Source organism: Furipterus horrens, unplaced genomic scaffold, assembly GCF_987537825.1.
Source record: "Furipterus horrens unplaced genomic scaffold, mFurHor1.1.pri manual_scaffold_21, whole genome shotgun sequence".
In the NCBI taxonomy this organism is placed as follows: domain Eukaryota; kingdom Metazoa; phylum Chordata; class Mammalia; order Chiroptera; family Furipteridae; genus Furipterus; species Furipterus horrens.
The window spans coordinates 1517763-1539619 of NW_028327191.1; the positions used below are offsets into that span (position 1 = coordinate 1517763).

Sequence of the window (21857 nt, forward strand, 5' to 3'; positions counted from 1 at the left end):
GGGGGCCTGTGTGCTCAACCAGGCACCTGGGGGGGGGGGGGGCCCCGGGGACCCTCCCCGCCCCGACCTGCTTCAGATTCCCTCTGGCCTCCAGTCAGGCGGGGCAGCCTGGCCGAGCATCTTGATCTAACCGGCAGGCGTGGGGACCAAGGACAAGGACGAGGGCGGCCCCCGCCAGTGAGCAGGGCCACGCCTCTCCGCTGAGGAGCGAGCCAGGCCCCTCGCTCCACTTCCTTCGGCGTGGGTTTGGGTCCCTCGGCCCCACACGTGCACATGGCCTGCAGTGCAGAGACGCCCCACGGCACACGCTGCTCTGCTCCAGGGCCCAGCCCCGGAGGCCCCGAAGGGTGCGTCCACACTGCTCGGGGCCCCTCAGAGCCCCTCAGAAGGCCCCCACCGGGCAGGCTCCCCAGGGCCCCCGCTCCGGCCTCCCACCCTGTCTGCCGCCGCTCAGATCCCAAGTCCTCGGGTGCCACAGGAAGGGCTTTCTTCTGGCAGTGAGAAACCTGGGACAAGGGACACCACCCCTTCGCCTTCTCTGCAAGAGGCCGGAGCGGCCAGACCTCCCGCCCAGGAGCTCGGCCTGCAGAGCTCAGGGGGCAAACGCACCAGCTCCCCGAGCCCGCCCCTGCCCCACCTTCACTCCCAGGCCAGGCCAGCTGGGGCGCTGGGGGGGAGTGGGGGGGCAGGAGGGGAGCCCCGACGAAGCAGGGGTGGGGACTGAGCCCTGGGGCGGGCAGGGCAGACCAGGCGACCCGTCTCCGCACACACACCTTTGCAGACCTGGGCACGGACACCTGAAGGACAGACTTCTAAGGGCATCAAAGGTACAGGGACCTTAAATGGGACTCTGACAGACATTGCCGGCCGGCCTCCTATAACCCTGCACATGCGTGTGCACACACACGCGCCTGTGCTTGTCAGTCCCATCAAACGGCCACGTCTCTGACGTGACATCAGAAAGGTGACAGATGTGGCCTGCAGCTCTAACACGGAGTGGTGAGCCCTCATACTGCCTGCGACCTGCCTTCCCACGGCTGCTGCCCGCCTCAGCGGGTGGGACAGTGACGCCCCCTCCCCGTCGCGTCCACCGGGAACCTCAGGATGGGACCTTCTCTGGAAACTGGGCCTTTGCAGGTTAGCTGAGGTGAGGCCGCACTGGATCAGGGTGGGTCCTAATCTAACGACCGGGTCCTTGTAAGAGGGACGGACACGTGGCAGGAGGGCCGCCCGCAGGGTGCAGCAGGGCTCTCCTCGGAGTCTCCGGGGGGCGGGGCTTCTAGCCTCCAAACGGTGAGAGGAGACGTCTGCTGTTTAAGCCCCCGGCGTGTGGCCCCTGTTACAGCAGCCAGAGGAAAAGGGGCGCCGATAAAAACCTGTTCGTCTGTGGAACGTGAGAACTCTGCCCACGACTGGAATTAGCCTGTCTGTAGAGTGTCCCGTTGACAGGTGTGCAGAGCAGATGTCACACACGTGTGAGCCGTAAGCAGGACTCCGTGGTGAGCACCGCAGGGGCAGACCCGCGGGGCAGCCGCCAGCTGTGTGTGCTCCCGTCCCCTCCCCCGGGAGTGACCACTAACCACAAACCCGAACTCTGTGCTTCTGCTCCCTTTGCTTCAAGACAAAACGTTTCATTACACGTGTGTCCAACAAAATCCTGTTTTGTTCTGATTGTTCTCGAATTTTATCAAAATAGAATTCTACCCGCGTCTTCTGTGACCTGGCCCAGGGTCAGGCGCTCGGGCCAACCCCCCTGCTGTGGGCGGCTGCCCGTCCTCGCCTCTGACAGGTGTGCGGCGTGCTCGGCCACGCAGCTGTCCCCGCCGCATCGCACGGTGTGCCGCCCCCAGGCTGGGCGCACGTGGCCGCCCTCCGGGCGTGCGCGCCACCGGTTCTCTCACCCACCAGGACAGGGGCTGCCGATCAGCTGAGAGCGTGAATGTCCCGCCAAACTGTTTCCAAAGCGGCTGCGCCTCAGCACGCTCCCACCCCGCGCGTACGCTTTCCCTGAAGTGAGGCCTCTCAGACTCTGACTTCCCACAAACGACAGAGCTGCGCAACGAGACCGCTACTCGATGATTTCTAGACTAACCGGAAGAGGACGCTGACCTGCCGACCAGCTGATAGGCCATCGATACTGCAGTTTAAACACAGAAGAGAACCCTCAGAGCGGGGGTCCAGGGCTTCCCCAACCCCCACCCTCTCAGCCTGGGGCGCCCGGACGTGACACAGGCGTGGGCAGGGCAGGCCCCCCCGGGAGGGCCGGGCCTTCGGCCGCCTGAGCCGGCGCTGCTCCCTGTGAAGGACACGGAAGGCCAAGAGGATGAGACTCGGGGCGTCAGAGCTGGAAGAACCGTGCCCCGACGGGGCGGGAGGCCAGGGCAGGGCGCCCCGGGGCGCGAGTGTGCGATGCCCTGCTGGCGTTGGGGCCCCTGGGTGCGAGCGGGGACTCGAATGGCGTGCCCCGCACACCGACGTGTGCCTTAACCCGCGCTCGGAAGCCGACAGCGTTCTAACGGTTTTCCGTTTCCTCAGGAGAGCGTGGTACGCTTTTGAGGGACCTGCCCTTGCGCACTCAGCCCCAGACTGGGTAACTGTCATTTCACACCTGTCCCCCGTTTGCGGCCAAGAGCTCGCAGACCCAGGCGAGGTCAAATGCCACCTGCGTACCGAAGCCTCTGGGACCCGTCAGGTTAAGCGAGCGGCCCTTCCTCCGGGGTGTGCATCGCGGCCACTGCTTCCGTCCCCAGGGGGTGAAGCCAAGGGGACAGACTGCAGCTAATGGTCTCGAGCGTCTTGAGCAACTCGCTCCGGCTCGGACGCCCAGCAGGCGCCGCTGCCCCGTGAGCCCGCGCACCCCACTGTTGCGAAGCCGGCCTCCTCACAGCCGCGCCCGGACCACCGCCCGTGCCGCCCGAGGTGCCTGACACACTCCACAGTCCTTCCTCCAGCGAAAGTTAACTGCCGAGTGCTACGCTGCAGATAAAGGTAACCGATTCTCGCACGAAGCGAGCGCACGTCCGACGGCCACGTACTAGCACGCCGGTCCCATCAGCCAGAGCAGGGCAGGGGACGAGGAAGGCAGACGACGTCACCCCAGTCCCGCCCCCCTCTGGTCCGCCTCCTGTCCCCTTCCACTTGGGTTTGTGCTGCGACTGCACGGGGTCTCCCGGGTCCTGAAACCCGCCTGCCAGGTCAGTCCCAGCCCAGAGCCTGGGTGGCCACACCACGTCCCCCGCCGGAGGCCCTTCCCTCCTTGGTCGCCGACGGGGTCAGAGGCCAGCCCCGCTGCACGGCTCCCTTGGCGCGGTCTGCTGCTTGCCACCCCGTTGGGGGTCCCGTCCCGCGGGGAGGTGAGCTTCACCATGGAGCCCCCAGGTCCCAGGACAGGACCTAACAAATACTCGCCCAACAAAGGGACCCCTCTGGAGAATTACCACACCCCTGATTTTTTAAATAAGTCTCCCACCACCCCAACGCCTGTCTCCCTCTAGTTTACAGATTAGGGGTCCGGCTCCAGCAGATGCATGCCACTAAGCCTCGCCGAAGCCATCGAGGTACGAAGAAAATGGTGAATTCTCATCTCTCTGCGAGACGCCGGCACTTCTACCACGGGACCCGTTACCCTGAAGGGCTAGTTGTCCCAGAGCCTAATAGCAGCGGGGCCGTCCCCTGAGACACGGGAGAAAGTCTACCGTTGCTGAATAACTAGGCTTCATTTTTTTGGCACCCCAAGTGATGGCCGACCAAGGCAGTGAAGAGGTTAATGACAGACATAAAACTAGGAGGGACAGGCAAAGCTGAACTCTGAGATAGTCAGGTGGGGACTGCCGCCCGCATCCTAGCCCTTCTCTTTACTCCCGTCCGAGGGCGTGCCCCCCGGCCCGGAGACAGCCCCCCCCGCCAACCCCGCGCGCGATGCCGCACCTGCAGCGTGATCATCGGGACCTGGCTTTTGCAGTGGCTGCACGTGGCCTCGCGGTACTTGCAGGCCTTGTCCACGTGCTCACGCAGGTCCTTCCGCAGCACCCGCTCTTTGCAGTCCGCACGGACGCACGGAAGCTCTTCAAACTGGCAATCGTTCTTCAGATGCACCTGTAAGACAGACACCTGGGAGTCTGGAACGGGCAGAACATCCGGTCGGGAATGCCAGCGCGCCGCCCCTAGGCAGTCACACCCGACAGAAAGGTTCCCGTCGCCATCAGACCAGCTTCTCACAGAGAAGAGTGGCAAACATAGTAGGAGCTATTGAATTTCACACCCACGCCAACTATATTGCCCTGAATAATCAGTCAACTCCTCTTCCTGGGTAAATAAAGGGCTATCTTCTAAGGCCTTTGTTTTATTCTAATTCAAATATCCTTTCAGGATAAAGGGACACTAAAAAAAACCAAAAACCAAAAACAAAAACAAAAACAAAAAAAACCCCCAAAAAACACACAAAAAAAAAACCATAAGAAGTTACGCAGAATTTCATGGTAAAAAAAAAAAGGGAGGTTTGACTGGGCCTCCCCAGTGAAAACTCCCTGCGGATTTCTCTTTATCCGAGGCTGGCTGGGCTGTTTAAAAGCCAGCTGCAGGTCTGCCGACGTCAGAAAAAGAGCGTTTCGTGCCCAGGTGGCCGTGACTGCCCTCACACTCGGCAGTGTTTGAATGCCAGCGTGGTCTCTGGTGCCACACCGCACGGACCAGGGAGGCTCACGTCTGACGGGAAAGCCACGGTGTCGCCTGGGTACTGACCAGCAGGTGTCCCAGCGCCAACTGCTCGGCACAACCGCGGCTCTCGTTCCTGCAGTAGATCTGCAGAGCCAGAATCTCTCTCTTGCAGCAATTATCCTTAAACACCTGAAATGGGAACAAAGACAGTGATTTTAGAGGATTAGTATTTCTTAACCTCCACACGCTGCTTCTCTGGACAATGCAAAACTGCTTTCAGAAAATCACGAAAGCATCTCTGAAGTGGCCCTCAGAGAGCATGAAGGGGCCCCTTAATTTCTAATGTCTGTGAGGAGAGGCCGCCCCCACACTAAGAGACACAATCTAAATAACACAGCTTAACTACAGTCTTTTATTAGATAAGCCATCAAAACACAAGTGACAGGGACGCTCAGAGATCACCGTGGGGCGTCCCGACTCTGCGTCACTGGGACGCAGTCTCAAGGCCGGCACACCGCGGCCAAGTTCACACCAGTGCTCCGTATGCCTCTAGAAGCCAGGGCCGTGGGAGCACAGCTCCAAGCAAGGGACAAGGGCAGAACCTGCTCAGTGCCTTTTTGGGTCACTTGCCAGAGAAACTGCTGTAAAAGATTCCATCTCGCAGATGGTTTGTAAACCATTTATTTTGGTTCCTTCTCCCGATTAAGTCACTTACAACTCATTTTTCACTAAAATAGCCTGCTATTAAAAAAGACCTTTTTTAGTCCTGACTGGTGCGGCTCAGTGGTGGGCGTCGTCCTGCAAAGCGGAAGGTCACCTGTTCGATTCCTGGTTAGGGCATGTCTGGGTTGTGGGTTTGGGCTTGGTCGCGGCACGTGCAAGAGGCAACTGATTTTTTTTTTTTTTTTTGGTAATAAGAGACAGTGGATATTTACAATTTTTTTTATTTATTTACTTTCAGAGAGGAGAAGGGAGGAAGGAAGAGAGGGAGAGAAACATCAATGTGTGTTGCCTCTCACAACCCCCACCTAGGAACCGGGCCCACAACCCAGGCCTGTGCCCTGACTGGGAATCGAACCAGCGACCTTTCAGGTTTGCAGGCTGGTGCTTAATCCACTGAGCCACACCAGCCAGGGCAGAGGCAACTGATTGATGTTTCTATTGCACATCGATATTTCTCTCCCTTCCCCTCTCTCTAAAAATAAATAAATAAAATCTTTTAAAAAGTCAAACCCTCTTTTAAATACATATTATAAAGACTGAGGTTGGCCCAATAATAAAAGTGCTTCTCTTTCAAAATGAAAACCCTTCTTTCTTTAATATTATTTCCCCTTTAGAAAACAGGTATGCTCACTCCTTCTAAAAACACAATCTTTGCCATCTCACCCGCAGGCATTTCTTTCTAAGAAACCCCCACAGGCTAACACTGTAAAAGTGGAAAAACAGGGAAATCACATGCCTCTCTCGACTCCACTGGCAGAGAAATAGAATCAACAGCTGTTAAGAGATAAAAATAAACTTATTTGGAGTAAAATCTGATCCTTTATTTTAAAAAATGACTGTTTACATTTTAAAAAACTTTTAAAAAAAGTACGTTTCTGATTTGAGAGAGGAAGGGAGAGAGAAAAGCGTCGATTGGTTGCCTCCTGTCAGTGTCCTGACTCGGGGTCAAACCCGAAACCCAGGTACACGCCCTGACCAGGGGTCAAACCCACAACACTTTGGTGCAGGGGATGACGTTCCAACCAACTGAGCTACACATCAGTCAGGGCAAACAGGACTTGTTTTTAAAAAGGTAATTTAGGATACATAAGTTAACATAACAGGTATTTTATTTTATTTTATTTATTTACTTATAGAGAGAGGGGAAGGGAGGGAGGAAGAGAGGGAGAGAAACATCCATGTGTGGTTGCCTCTCACGTGCCACAACCTGGGGACCCGGCCCATAACCCAAGCCTGTGCCCTGACCAGGAATCGAACCAGAGACCCCTTGGTTCACAGGCCGGCGCTCAGTCCCCTGAGCCATACCAGCCAGGTCAAACATGACTTTATAAAAAAAGTTATCAATTAGGATACATAAATCAACAAAACAGGTATTTTTAACCAGTAAGAAATAAGCCTCCTTTTTGTGTGAAAATTTCAGAAATCATTTGAGTTCAGCTTTACAGACTGACAACAGAGCCATGAGAGGGCAGAATTTCAGCACTGAGAAGAGCTCCGGTTACTTGCTGCAGAGGGGGACCCCAAAGTCCCACAGGGCCCCCGTCATCAGTGACCGGACCTCAGTCTCCCAGGGACCAGTGTGCCCACGGGGACCCGCAGTATTAGTCATCTCACGGGGGATTCTTCAGGAGAACGAGCAGCATTTCATCAGCTGTCTACGCCATTGAAAAACAGGAATAATGCTGAAGAATGAAACGGAGACAAAGCCCATTTAGTCCGTTGCTTCGGCCTCCTCTAGTCACCTGGTTAGAGGCGTGTTAGCAAGGGGACAGGGTAGCTACCACGTTAAGAACGGCAAGAGGTGAGAGGCTTGTGTTTATTAAAAACAATCCCTTCCCTGTCACCAGCCGAAGTCTTGAGAAGCAGATAAACGCTTAAAAGGACAAGGTAGATGCACATTTGACCAGTTCCGTCTGCACAGAGCTGAGCAGGTTCCACCAGACGCCCTGTTCCGCCCTGTAACCTGGCCACTGCGCCCGGGCTGCCCTGCCAGTAACCAGTGGCCAAATGCTTCAGACGGGAAAGCCCCAGCGCGAGAACCGTACTGTACAATTTAATGAGCTGCACTTAAAAAAAACGGTTAGGTTCATTAATCAGAACATGGGAACCACAGATTTTTATTGATATTTCAAGTACTTTGATGAGTCATTTCAAAGTCCAAGCATGCCGGGCAGGGCTCGCAGTGTGTGGATGACCACAGAGACGCCACGGGAGGGGAGTCGGGGGCAGCCTGGGTGGCCTCCGGCGCCCTGAGAGGGTGGCCCCATGACACCTGTGAGTTCTCCCTGGCGCGCACAGTCACGTGGAGAGGGAGGGCTGACGTCTCCCGTGTGCACCGACTTGGAGAGGCTGCACTCGGCAGGGAGCCGGGCCACAGCGTACGAGCCTGCGCACCGCCCGGCTCTCAGGAGGCCGCCATGCCCATGGCAGGTGCACACAGGCTCGGGGCGAAGGCCTGCTGCAGAGCAGAGCTGCCCTGTGCGGCCAGGCACACCTATTCCACATGCCCTAGCATGACGCGCTATACCACTGGCCACGCTGAGAGGAGACCGGAGCACCAAAGCACTGCGAGCAAACGACCCAGCATCAAACATGCTGCAGAACAACCCACTGAAAACCCAAGAACACGCCCTGGCTGGTGTGGCTCAGTGGGTTGAGTGCCGGCGTGCGAACCAAAGAGCTACAGGCCAGGTGCCCAGGCAGGGGGATGATGGGAGAGGCAACCACACATGGATCTTTCTCTCCCTCTCTTTCTCCCTCCCTACCTCCCCTAAAAATGAATAAATAAATCCTTAAATTAAAAAACCAACACAAGAATACCTTATCTTTAACGATGCCTTCTTGACACGCAGTGCATTTGGGGCCCGAGGAGCTGAGGGGAAACACACAGATACGTTAGAGCAGAAGTCCCAGCTCCGGACACAGTGCCAGTCCTCTGCCTGGTCAGCCACGCGGCCGCAGGAGGCCCGCAGCAGCCAGGGCGTGCGCGCTGACCCATGACGCTGCAGGAAAAGGGGGCAAAACATGCCTGATGGTCATTTTCCGTAAGGAAGTGGGGCAGACGGCTAGTTCGGGCCCGGCTGGAAAGCCCCTTCCAGTTAAAAGTGAAATTTTATTTCAGAAACCAAAACCAGCTATGCGTGGGTGCTTTGGGCGGGCATCCAGGGCAGGAGGGCCAGTGCCTCCCCACGCGCCCGTGCTCACTGTGGGGCGAGGGCTGTGCCCGGCACCGACAGCAGCAGCCCCTGGTCTCCTGCGCCGTCCTTGCCCCTAAGCGCAGAACAGGAGCCTGAGCTGCCCTTCGCTGGCCCTCGGGGCCTGGAGGCCACCTCGGCCGCAGGGAGCGGGCAGCCAAGGGGCAGGCCCCGCTGACCTGGCAGGCGGGCAGCAGAGCCAGGGGCCCACGGGGGAGGAAGTGAGCGCGTTTACAGCACAAGCTCCCTCACTGAGACGGCACCGCTCACGGGGAGCCTGTGCTCGAGGCAGGGGCCCTGGCGCCCGCAGGAGCAGACGGGACAGGGCCAGAAGAGAAGCAGCCCCGTGCCCCTGCCCCCTGCCCCCCGGCGGGTGCCCAGAGCTGCACACAGGAGTCACTCTACGCACAGGCCGGGCAGCAGCTTCTCTGGGACCAGAGCTGCAGTGCCCAGAGGGGCTGACGGGGAGGGGCAGGGAGGCCGGCGGCTGTGCTCAGCGGTGAGTCGGGAGGAGGGGGGCACATTCCCCGGCACCAGTGCCCCCACGGGGACAGAGTGTGGGTGTGCCCTGCCCCACCCCCAGGGCCCAGCAAGTGCCTGCGGCTGAAGGAAGGCACTTCCAGGCCAGTGTCATTTCTGCTGACCCCGCCCCCCCGCCGCTGTGACCACAGTGACATCAGCGCCGGGCTGCCCAGGGCCCCCGCAGGCTCGGTGCATGTCCTGCTCACACCTGCTGGGTCAGCGTGCAGACAGGGGGTCCCAACTCAGGTCAGGTGTGTGTCCAGTCCATCCTGCGGGCCCCGTCCTACCCCGCCCAGCACAGCAGGGCCCTCGCACTGCAAGGACTCCTCTGTCATCTGTGCCTCCGCCATGGAACTCGGAGCTCCTCAAGCAAAGCTCAGTGGCACGGCTGGGGACACGAGGGACAGAGAGGCAGGTGCCATCAAGGAGGTGGCAGGAGGCTATCGAGGAGGCGCTTGGGGAGGAGAGGCCAGGAGGGGGCTGGGCAGTCCAGAGACCCCACGCGCTCGGGCACGGGTCCCAGTGGGCTTCCCTACGTGAGTCGTTTATTTGGGTTGCTTCGGAGCTGGCTTTCTAGGCAAGCCCACGGAGGAGCGCGACGGCGCCGCGCCCGGGAAGCCCCCGCAGGCCCACCTCAGCACGGCGGCCACGCAGCTGTCGCAGAAGCGGTGCCCGCACTCGGTCTGCTTCGGGTTGCACAGCACCAGCCGGCACTTCTCGCACTTGTACTTGTCCTCCACGGGCTTCACGAAGCGCTCCTTGTAGCCCCCCTGCTCGGGGATGAGCACGGACCCCGCGGCGCTGCGGTCCGGGTGCAGCTTGAGTGGCGGGTTGGTCTGCAGGGAGCCGGAAGGGTCCATCTTTTTACTCGACTCCATTTTGAGAAAGAAATTCTGCTGGAGACAAATAACAGTATGTTAGCCGAGGGCCGCCCCGTCATCCGGCACGGGGAACCACCGCCACGGCTCCGGGGAAGCCACCGCCTGAGACGCGCTCGTCCTGCCCCAACACCGTTACGCGTGTCCCGCTCACAGCACGGGAGGTCTGAGTTGGAGGTTTAAGGTCCTTTGAAACGCAGACACGGCGTGCTGTGCCCTAACTCCCGCTCTGCACCTCATCCTGATGTCAGGCTGGAGCAACAACACCCTCCTCTGGTTCTATTTCCCAGTAACCTCGCCGCTGGGGACCGTCCAGGTCAGAGACGCAGGGGCCCGTCACACTGCGGTGGCACTGGAGTCGGGCCTGCGCTCAGAGCAGGCGCCTCTCATTCTGACCACAGCACCTACGGACTGTCTGCGGGTGTCTGCACCCTGTGCTCCTACTGGGTTCACGGCTCGACCCCACAGGAGTGCGTCCCCAGTGCTGAGCCGGGGCGTGACAGGCCTGGCCGTGCCCCCTGCCTGCCCCCTCACCTCACCAGCCCTGCGACAGCGGCCCCTGCACTGCGCACCACACGGCTGCAGGGGTGCCCATCGTGGGCTGACCTGGGACAGAGCTGGCAGGGTACACAGTGCTGGATGGGTCACCTACTACCAACGGTGACAAGGGTGCAGATGGCTGGATCCCACCCTCAAGTCTCCATCATCAGACAAAGAAAGCCGTCCCCAGACACAAACCACAGAGGAGCCATGTGAGCGGCCCGCCCGCTGGGATGCGTGGTGGGTGTCTGGGCAACCCGCAGAGGACACTCCTTCCAAACTCCCCAGAACTCTCGGAACTACCCAGCGCTCCTTTTTAAAACATTTTGAATTGACTGATTGATTTTAGAGAGACAGGAAGGGAGAGAGAGAAACAGCGACTAGCTGCCCCCCACCCCCACAGCCCCCAGCGGCGTCCTGACTGGGAATCCGACCAGCGACCCGTTGGTTCACGGAGCGACACTCCAACCAGCCGAGCCGCACGGCCAGGGCACCGCGTGTTTCTCCACTGTCCACCGCTGCGGCCACGTTACAACTCCTTCTGCTCATGAGGTCCCGCGGGCTCGCCCCGGTGCCCGCCCGTCTCTCTGGAGCCAGGGCTGGGTGTGGCGTGCACCTGGGCCCTGCGGAGCAAGGGTGCGTGGACGGGGCTGGGCAGAGCCCGCTCTCACACGGCCCCTGCCCCCTGCTGAGGCTGGACGAACGAACGCCTCCCACCCTGGGAGGGACAGGGACACAGGCCGGCTGCCCAGCGTTCACCAGACGACCAAGCCGGTGCCGCAGCCCCACCTGGTTTAGCTTTAAACACAACTGTGCGGAAGGGCACAACACGCCCTCGGAAGGCCAGCCCGCCTCTGCTCGCAAGCCTGTCGACCAGAACCCGCTCGTCGGGGCTAAGCAGGAGGGCACGTGGCACCAACCTCGCCCAGCAGAGGAGACGGAGGGCCGGGCGCCCGCATGCCCCGCCCCCCCTCCTCGCCAACGCACTGACCACACCAGCTGGGGTGTGCATCACATATTTTAAAACTGCATGTGCCTGACATGATATGACCCGGGGGGGGGGTGCTGGGAAAATGGAAGCCTCCCCCGTGAGGCGGGTCTTTAGGTACAGTGTCCGCCCCAGACGCCCTGTGTGGGTCCCTCTGCTGAGCCCACAGCACCCGCCGCACAGAGTGACGTCCCCTGGCCCACTGGGGTCGGGACGCCCGACACACGCAGGCTGCATCCTCCTGAGATGGCTCATGGCTTGTCTTCAAGATGCCCCTTCTGGGAAATTGGGCAAGAAACAGAAATCCTGGGCACCCAGACTGGAGAGGAAGTAAAACTTTCTGTTTTCAGAGGATGTCATACAGAGCACAGGAAGTAATAACCCAGAACCCAGCTGGCTGGTTTAGCAACGCTGCAGGATACAGGTCAGTATGCAGTCAGTGGTATTTTATACACGAGCAATGAAGAATCCAAAAGTGAAATGAAGAAAGCAATCCATCGGAGGGCAGGGGAGGAGGTGGAGGGGCTGAGCAAGAAGGAAAAAGGGCTCACGGGCTCGGACCGCCGCGTGGTGACCGGGCAGAAGGGGACTGCATGGTGACGGGAAAAAGTACAATAGAAAGAAAGGAGAGTCAGGACAAGAAAGGAGAAAACAACCCACTTACAATAACATCGGAAAGCGTGAGACACCCGGGAACGACCGTGAGCAAAGGTGGGTCCGACCCCTGCAGGCCCCACACCCAGCCCCGGCCTGAGCTGTTCCACAGAAACATCAGCATGACCCTAAAATTCCCGTGGAAATGCCAGAGACCCAGGATGGACAGAACATATTGAAGAATCCACACCTACTGATTTTCTTTCTTTCTTTTTTTTTAAATTCCAAGTTTTTTTGGATTCTAGCCCTTTGGATTTTAATAGGTGTACAGTGGCATCTCACCGCTGTTTTAACCTGAAATTCTCTGATACACATGACCCCGGCCACCCTTCCACACGCTCATTTGCCATCTGTACGCCATCTCTGGGGAGGTGTCGATTGAGATCTTTTTGCCCACTTTTAAAAACAGATCTTATTTATTTTTTTTAAAGACAGGGGAAGAGGGGAAGAGAGAGGGAGAGAAACATCCATGTGTGGTTGCCTCTTACATGCCCCCAACTGGGGCCCGGCCCACAGCCCAGGCCTGTGCCCTGACTGGACATCGAACCGGCAACCCTTTGGTTCACAGGCCGGTGCTCAATCCTCTGAGCCGCGCCTGCCAGGGCCTTACCTACTGATTTCAAAACTTACTACAACATCAACCAGGCACTGGCACGAGGACAGACACACAGACCAACGGAGCAGAAGTGCAGTCTCCAGTGGTGCTCACCCGGCTTCAGACAAGGGTGCTGAGACCGCTGGTGGGAGGGGCCGTGAGCACTCAGTGCTGGCAACCTCACTGCAGGGGGGCTTCGAGGGCACCTCTCCTGGGCACACCCCTCACAGCGCTGTGGGGGCGGGGCTGGCAGTCACCACAGCGGCGGCTCCGATGCCGCCTCCTGCCCTCCCCGGCATAGCTCGGGGACAGACCCACTGCTTCAGGGAAGGCGGGAGGGTCAGTTCTAAGACCTCCCTTGCTGGTATCCTTTCTAATACAATGTGTTAGCTGACCCATGCAAGCCTGTGGGGGACACACACGCCGGGTAAGAACACAGCTGAAACAAGGAGGCCGGGGCACATGTGTCCCTGGGCGTGCCCTCCTCGGCCACCCGCTGCCCCGCTCCCGAGCCCATCAGCCTGTACTCGGCATCTGCAGTCCCCTTGCTGTCATATACACTTCCCCTCTTAAACGGTCTTGCTGAGCCTGCTGTTAGCTCCATAAAGACAGCATCACACCACAGGTGGCCCTCAGCCATCTCCCGCGGCCCCCGTGTGCAGCCAACAGTTACCGCCCTGCCCTTCACAGAAGGAGACGCCAAGCCCGGCCCTGGCCCCGGCACCTGAAATGCAGGGGTGCGCGGCTCTGCAGGCTGGGCACACGGCCAGAGGCCAGTCCGGGCCCGGCGCTCGCCAGCAAAGCGGCACACGCGTGTCCATGGCTCCCGTCCTCACCCTCACTGGGCTTCGCCAGAAATCCTCGTTTCTGCCAACCTCATGGTACGATGGATGTCTCTTTTCTCCTTATTCTGATAACTAAGCAGGTTTAGCACCTTTTCCCATGTTCATGGGCCACCTGTGTCTCTCCTTCGGTGACGTGTCTGATTCTGCCTTCTTGACATTTTTCTCTGGGTCACTCACTGTCTTTCACAAAATTGATTTGTAAGGCTCAGTCACACACTCTGACTACTAATCCTTTGTCAGTTATATGTTCTTCACCAGTTTACAGCTTGACTTTATGTATGTCTCTTAATGAAGAGTTCTTAATTTTAATGTAGTCAAATTTATCCATATCTTGGTCTTTTAAAAACATTCAGATTAGCCCTGGCTGGTGTGGCTCAGAGGATTGAGCGCCGGCCTGTGAACCAAAGGGTCGCTGGTTCGATTCCCCGTCAGGGCAGAGGCCTGGGCTGCGGGCCAGGTCCCCAGTTGGGGGCGCGTGAGAGGCAACCACACACTGATGTTTCTCTCTCCCTCTTCCTCCCTCCCGCCACCTCTCTCTAAAAGTAAATAAATAAAGTCTTTAAAACAACATTCAGATTAGCTTCCAGGCGGCGCGGCGGGACAGGGCCAGCAGGCACACGAGACCAGAACAGGAAGGGGCTGCGCTGACTGAGCGGGTGTGAGAGCTCCTGGCAAGGGCTCGGCGGTGCGGACAGGCACTGGGGGGGGGCGGTGGGGACCCAGAGGCCTGCTGCTCCGGAGGGTCAGGAAAGAAACGGCGCGTCACCGAACGGGAAACCGGGCGCTACTCGCTGCGCTCAGTAAGTATGAACACGAGACTCAGTGGTCCTGCTCCGTGAGCTCCTGCCGACCGACTGGTCGAGGCCCCGGGTCAGCGGTGACCCGAGCACCAGCCTGAGCAGGAGGGGGAGACGCGCGCTCGCCCCAGGAGCCCTTCCTAAAACGCCGGTTCCTGGGGCTGCTCAGGTTTCTAGAGCTACTGTTAAGAATTTATATTTCTGACATCAATAAATTGTTAGATGTCTTCAAAGTTTTAATAAATTTATGCAGCTTAAAAAAAAAAAAGAAAGCAGTTCTAATTTTATCACAGAATCATTTTCAAAGGAAGGACATTCTGCTCCAGTAAAACTAGCACATGAGCCCCCGTGTCAAATAGACTCGAACTGCCCAGGAGCACACCCTCCCAAACAGAAGCGTCCTCAAGGCAGAAATGACGGGCAGGCCCGTGACCTTCCGTGTCAGTGAGGTGGCCGGGGAGGGTGACCTGCGGCAGCCCGAGCGCGGCGGGAGCGAGACGCCCAGCAGGTGCCAGGGCTGGCGGGCTGAGGGCCCCGGTCCCCGATGCCCTTACCTGCCCCGGCCACCCCATCACCAGAAGTCGGCTCCCGTGTGAAGCGTAAGGACCGCCTCGGTGCCCCCTCAGACACTTAGGGCAGCAGGAGTAGCGTCCCTGAGTCTTCAGGTGAGACAGACAGCCACCCGTTCTGTCCTGAGGAAGAGGGAGCCCTGGATTCAGGGGGCTCGCCGCCGGGGGCAGCCGGCCCACGTGCAGCTCAGACGCAGGTGGTGACGAGCGCAGCTGGTGGGGGACACCTGCGTGGAATTCAGTCCACACGCAAAGCCACACGGAGGAGAACCCGAGGGGAGCCTGCTCTGGGCCCTCCCGCCTGCAGAGCGCAGGGAGGTTCAGACCTCCAGGTCCCCAGAGGAGACAGCATCTCTCCGTGTTGGATCAGGTCGCCAGCAGCCACAGGGAGGGCCAGGTTTCCACTCGAGCCCTCCAGCAGCAGGCGCACAGCGGAGAGTGACAATGACCTGCCTCTGCAAGCGATCGGAACTCTTTCTGACATCGGGGGGTGGACGTAAACCAGGCAAACTCAGACCTGTCACAATGCTAACAACGCACTAGTGGGTGACGTCAGCAAAAACGCCTGAGTGCGGAACTCCAGAAGTCCATCTTCAATAAAAGCAAGAAAAAAACCGGCAAAACCTGTCGGAACAACTTCTTTGGAATTCTGAAAACTAACCAAAAGCTTGCAGGCATCAGCGGAACACCTAAGCAAGAAAAACCATCTCATCTTGCTGAGAAAGGGGAGCTCAGCGGCTCCTGGCCCCGGGTCTCCCCGGGGTCCCGGCCTGGAGGTGTGGGGAGCAGAGGCGGCCTCAGGGCAGGGCTCTCGCTGGTCCGTCCTGGCCCACCTGGTGGCCCCAAGGGCCTGGCTCTGCCTCGCCGAGCCCGGAACCCTGCCAGCGCAGCGGCGGCCGTGGGCGGGGGGTCTGCTAAAGACAGTTACGGGCCGGAGTGGTGCCCGCTGCTGCCGGGGGCAAGGCTGGGAGGGAAGGCTGGGGGTAAGGACGGTGGGACGTCCCACCACGTTCCGGAGCCCAGGAGGCCGCGCAAAGCCCAGGGCTGGGTGCGTGCCCGGGAGAGGCCTGGGGAGGCCCACAGCTCTCCCGTCCGGCTGACCTCTGGCTGCGCCCAAGCAGGAAGTGAATGCCAAGCAGAGCTGCCAACCGAAGAAAGTGTTAGCCAGCTCTGGTTCCCGGGCTCAAGGACCTCTCTGTCCCACCGCTCGCACCAGCACAGCAAGAGTAAGGGACATAAGCTTTACAAAATCACTTCAAAAAAGTTATTACACAGACAGCAACTTAGTTCTGTTTACAGATCAGCCACATTATAATATTCAAAATGTCCAATTTTCAATAAAAAACTATAAGGCATGAAAAGAAACACAAGAAAAAAATGTAAGTAATGAGAACTGTGCAGAAGAAAATATAGACATCCAACATACGAAGACTCTAAGTGAGCTACTCTGCATACGTCCGAAGTGATGAAGATAACCATGTCCAAAGAACTAGAGGAAACCACCAGAACAGTGTCTCACAAAACAGAGATTATCAATAAAGATACATTTTTAAAAGGAAGCAAAAACAAATGCTGGAGTTAAAAAAGCACAAGAATTAATATAAAAATCTCTGCTGGTGACTCAACAGCAGAACAGAGCAGGCAGAAGAAAGAAGGAGAGACCCTGAAGACAGGTCAATTGAGATTTGAAGATAAGGCCATTGAGTTTATCCAGTCTAAGTAATGAAGGAAACGTTCATGAAGGGAAATGGAGAAAGCCTCAAAAATCTGTGGGGCACCATCAATCCCACCAGCACATACGAGGTCTGTCCAGAAATCATCCAGCCACACACTCTGAAAAATAGAGACAGTTATTGAAGAAGATACAAGATACAAGAAATATTGTACACAGGACAATGACGCCTCAGTCCCCTCCAAAGCAGGCACCTGGGGACCCCACACAGTTCTCCCAATTGCCATCATCTGCCCCGTTGTATTTTCCTGAATCTCATCGCTGGTCTGAAATCTCTTCCCTTTCAAAGGTGATTTTAGTTTTGGGAAGAGCCAGAAGTCCCAGGGCACCAAACCTGGGCTGTAGTGGGGCTGAGTCACCTGGGTGATGGGATGCTTCACAATAAAACTCTGCATGAGACGTGACGCATGAGCAGGCACATTGTCATGATGAAGCTGCCAGTCGCCAGCTGCCTGTAGCTGCGGACTTCTGAGTCATCCAAATAGTTTCTATGGAGGAATGTTCAAGCTTAACGCAAAATTGGAGGCAGATTCATTGCTCTCTACTCAGTCATTTTGAATGTGACGGCCACACAGTACACGTGCTCACTCAATGGTGTCTACCACCCCCCACTGACCAGTACAGTGAAGTCGTCATTGTTCACACGTGTGCTTTCCAGTCCCCTCTCCTTGGCTGCCAGGTTACATCGATGTCGTGTAAACTGTTCTCTTTATGTTAACAATGGCTGGGCTTTTTCTGGACAGACCTTGTGTATTATAGAAGTCCCAGGAAGGAGAGGAGGGACAGAAAGGGGTGAAAAGAACATCTGACTCAACGAAAAATAATGAACAAAAACGTTCCATATTAGATTAAATATATTAATCTGCACATCCAGGAAGCTCAACAAACTCCATTTAGGATAAACCCTAAGAGAGCCACGCATTCTAATCAAACTGATGAAAGACAGAGAATTTTGAAAGCAGCAAAAAAGAAGCAACTCCTCCCATACAAAAATGTTCTCCATAAAATGAACAGTTTGTATCTCCTCCGAAACTGTGGAGGACAGAAGACAATGCGATGACAGTCAAAGGACTGAAAATTGACAGAACCCGATATCCCGCAAAACTACCCTTCAAAAATGGAGATTGCCAACTGAACACTAGAAAACCTAACCCGACAGCCTATTAAACGCATTATCCCTGTGACAAAGTGGGACTCACCGCTGAAAGGCGAGCCGGCTCAATATGAGAAAACCAATCAATGTGATGCACCACTTTAATAGAACGAGGGGGGGGAACCCAGAGAATCGTCTCAATTGATGTAGAAAAAGCACCTGACAAACTCCAACACCCTTTCATGATTAAGAAAAAACCTTCAGAAGACAAGGAATGAAAGGAGCTGTCCTGCCATGACGGAAGCTACCCACGGACAGCCCACACCTGACGGTGAAAGGCTGAAGGCTTTGCCCCGAGATCAGGAGGAGGGAGGATGCCTGCCGCCGCCACTGCTGTCGGCATCGCACTGTTCGAGCCGGGCCACTAGGCGAGAAGAAGAAATAAAAGGTGTCCAGATTAGACAGGAAGAAGTATCTCTATTCACAGATGACACGATCCTATACATAGAAAATCCCAAAGAATTCACAAGAAAGCGCCAAGAGCTAATAAATGATTTCACTAAAGTTGCAGGAGACCAGATCAACACAGAAACATCACTTGTGTTTCTATTACCCAGCAATAAACCATCTGAAAAGGAAATTTAAAAAGCAATTCCATTTACAGTAGCATCTAAAAGAATAAAATGCCCAGGAATAAACTTAACGAAGGAGGTGAAAGATTTGTTCACTGAAAACGACAAAACAATTGCTGAAAATTTTTAAAAAGGAAGAGAATTCTTGCTTATTCCAAAACAAATCTATGTGCCTGGACTGGAAGACTTAATATTGTTACAGAGGTAAATACCATGTGTGATGGTGAATTTTACACGTCACCTTGAATGGGGCACGGGGCACCTAGAGATTTGCAAACATTCTTCTAGGTGTTTTGGGGAGGGTGTTTCTGGATGAGATTAACTGCTAAATCCATGGGCTCTGGGTAGAGCAGACTGCCCTCCCCAGTGTGGGGGGCTCCCCCCATCAGTCAAAGTCCCAGAGAGAACAAAAAGGCTGCACCTCCCACACGTGAGAAGGATTCTTTCTGCCTGACTGCCTTCAAACGAAGACACCAACTTTTCCTGCCTTCGGATTTGAACTAAAACATCAGCTCTTCCTAGGTCCCGAGCCTGCCGGCCTTTGGATAGAACTACGCCGCTGGCTGTCCGGGGTCTCCAGTCTGCCGGCTCAGCCTGCGCATCCTGGCACTCACCCACCTCCACAACCGCCTGAGAGCCAACTTCTTACAATAAGGGTCTCTTTCCACACACACACACACACATGCACACACGCACACACACACGCACGCACACGCACACACATGCACACGCACGCACCCTGGCCCTGCTTCTCTGGGGCCTCTGATGTTCACTACGCCAAGTGATCTATGGATTTAACACAATCCCAACCAAAATTCCAATGGCCTTTCTTTTACAAAAATAAAGAATCTGACCTTCAAACTCACATGGAATTGTAAGGGAACCCAGAAAGCCAAAACAAAGAAAACAAAGTTGGAAGACTCATACTTCTCACACTTAGTCCTTCAAAACTTACAACAATCAAAACCGTACGACACAGGCACTAGGAGAGCACACAGGCCAGTGGAACAGGATTTAGAGCCCACACAGAAGCCCATACGTCTGTGACCAAATCGTTTTTTTTAAAGGCTTTATTTATTTTCAGAGAGAGGGGGAGGGAGGGAGAAAGAAGGGGAGAGGAACATCCGTGTGAGAGAGAACACAGATCGGCGGCCTCTGGCACATCCCCAACTGGGGACCTAACCAGGTCTGTGCCCTGACCAGGAATTGAACCGGCGACCTTTCAGTCTGCAGGTCAGTGCCCAGTCCACTGAGCCACACGAGCCAAGGCTATGGCCAAATGATTTTTGACAATGATGCCAAGACCGTTAAGTGGGAAAAACAGTCTCTGGGACAACAATGTGGCCGCATGCAGAAGAATGAACCGGGAGCCCTACGTCACTCCATGTACACAACCTGACTCAGAACAGACACAACTAAGCTCTAAGAGCTAACTCCATAAAGCTCACAGGAGGGACACAAGGTAACTCTTCCTGACCCTGAATATGGCAAAGGATTCTTAGATATGATATCAAAAGCAAAATCAACAAAAAAGAAACCAAATTAGAAACCTTTTCTACATAAAAGGACATTATCAAGAATGTGAAAAGTTGCCCTGGCTGCTGTGGCTCAGTGGATTGAGCGCCACCCTACGAACCAAAGGGTCACCAGTTCAGTCCCCAGTCGGGGCACAGGCCTGGGGTGTGGGCCAGGTCCCCAGTTGGGGTTGTGCAAGAGGCAACTGATTAATGTCTTTCTCACATACTGATGTTTCTCTCCCTCCTTTCCCCTCTCTAAAAGTAAATAAAATCTTAAAAATAAAAATAAAAAAAGAATCTGAAAAGACAAGAACAAAGTGGGAGAAAATATTTCCAAATCAAAGATCTGATAAGAGTCTAGTATTCAGAATACATAACGCCTTTTACAACTCAACAACAAAGAGACAAATAACCCAATTAAAGTCTGGGCAAAGGATCTGAGTAAACATTTCTCCAAAGAAGATACAGAAATTTCTGACAAGCAGATAAAAAGATTTCAACATCACTGGCCATTGGGGAAATACCAATCAAAACCTCAGCGAGTCACCCCTTCAAACCCACCAGGAGGACTGTAAGTTTTATTTTTATTTTTATTTTTATTTTATTTATTTTTAACAGAACAAGCCTTTTAATTATTTTTATTACTCAAAAAAAAGAGCTTCATTTTTATTTAGCTTTCTGACTCTGTGCTTGTGCCTTCAATACTTTCACAACAATTTTCTGCTCCTCAATAAGGAAAGCACGCTTGATCCTGTCACGGACACATTTAGCACACATGGATCCACCATAGGCCCTGCTGACACGTTTTTTCGTTTTAGACAACCTCATTAGAACTTTAGGCCTCACGGCACGAACTCCGCGAAGTCGGCCTGGGCACACGCCACATGCAGATTTTGGTGCTTTCCCAACCTTTCTGGTATAAAGGTAAACAATTCTATTGCCAGGAGTTCGGGACAGTCTGGTTTTGTTAGAGGCTGTATTGTAGGACAGCCTCCGGCGGTATGTCAAACGCTGGACCATTGTGAATGCCTAAAGACGCCGTTCCCGGAAGAGGAAAACGAAAACCCTTGTAAGTTCCAGGAGGACTGTAAGTTTTAAAAGGTACGTCCCCTAAAACAGAAACGGTGCGGCCACTGCGGAAGGCAGCTTGGCAGGTCCTCCAAAAGCTCAACACGGAGCTACCATGTGAACCCGCAAGTCCACTCCCGTGTATCCACCGGAAAGGAGCGAAAACACGTCTGTACGAAGACTGGTACCTGAAGGTTCACGGCAGCATGAAGACCAGCCAATGAGCAAAGCGCACGAGCAGCCCTTACGTCCATCAGACAATGACCAGGCACCAAAGGCGCGCACACGCACGCACTGTTCTCGCTCAGCCGTAAGAGGAGTGAGATGCTGATGGTGCCACGCCGGGGACAGACCCTAAACTGTGCTGCGCCGTGAGAGGAGTCAGAAAGGAAAGGCCGCGTGTGGTCGGATTCCGCGCACACGACACGTCCAGGACAGGCAGATGCACAGAAACAGAAAGTGGAGGCGCGTCTGCCAGAGGCTGGGGCCGGGGAGAGCGTAAAGAACAGTGACGTCTCGGTGGGTACAGTTTCTTTTGGGGACAATGCAAATGTCCCGGAAGTGGCGATGGTTGCGTAACATCTGAATTTACTAAAAGCCACTGAATTGTGCACTTCCAATGGTTTAAGTGGTGGATTTTTCTTAATAAAACATGTAAAAACCTTTTCTAATAGAAAAATGTCAAGTCTAACCCCGCTTCATCACACGTGTAGCCTGACAACCCTCCTCGGCCCCAGCAGAAAAATACCAGCAACGACAACATTGAAAACGTTTAGCACATGTGAACATGACATAACACAGCTCTCTCCATGCTCAGATCTAAAGAATTTCATATTGTTGTATGTGTTTTAATA

At 55.4% G+C, this 21857-nt stretch overlaps 1 protein-coding gene and 1 pseudogene across 1 annotated transcript in view; both read right to left on the reverse strand.

The window, feature by feature from the left end:
• TRAF3 (TNF receptor associated factor 3) overlaps positions 1-21857 on the reverse strand; it is a 94022-nt gene that overhangs the window by 13094 nt on the left and 59071 nt on the right. Inside the window, exons 3-6 of the mRNA XM_090265620.1 lie at positions 9729-9988; positions 8200-8251; positions 4741-4845; positions 3928-4095 (exon numbers count right to left, since the gene is read on the reverse strand). Coding sequence (XP_090121746.1) covers positions 3928-4095; positions 4741-4845; positions 8200-8251; positions 9729-9973 — 570 coding nt within the window. The 5' untranslated portion in view covers positions 9974-9988. The remainder of the gene's footprint in view (positions 1-3927; positions 4096-4740; positions 4846-8199; positions 8252-9728; positions 9989-21857) is intronic.
• LOC149990212 (large ribosomal subunit protein eL34 pseudogene) lies at positions 20589-21002 on the reverse strand (annotated as a pseudogene).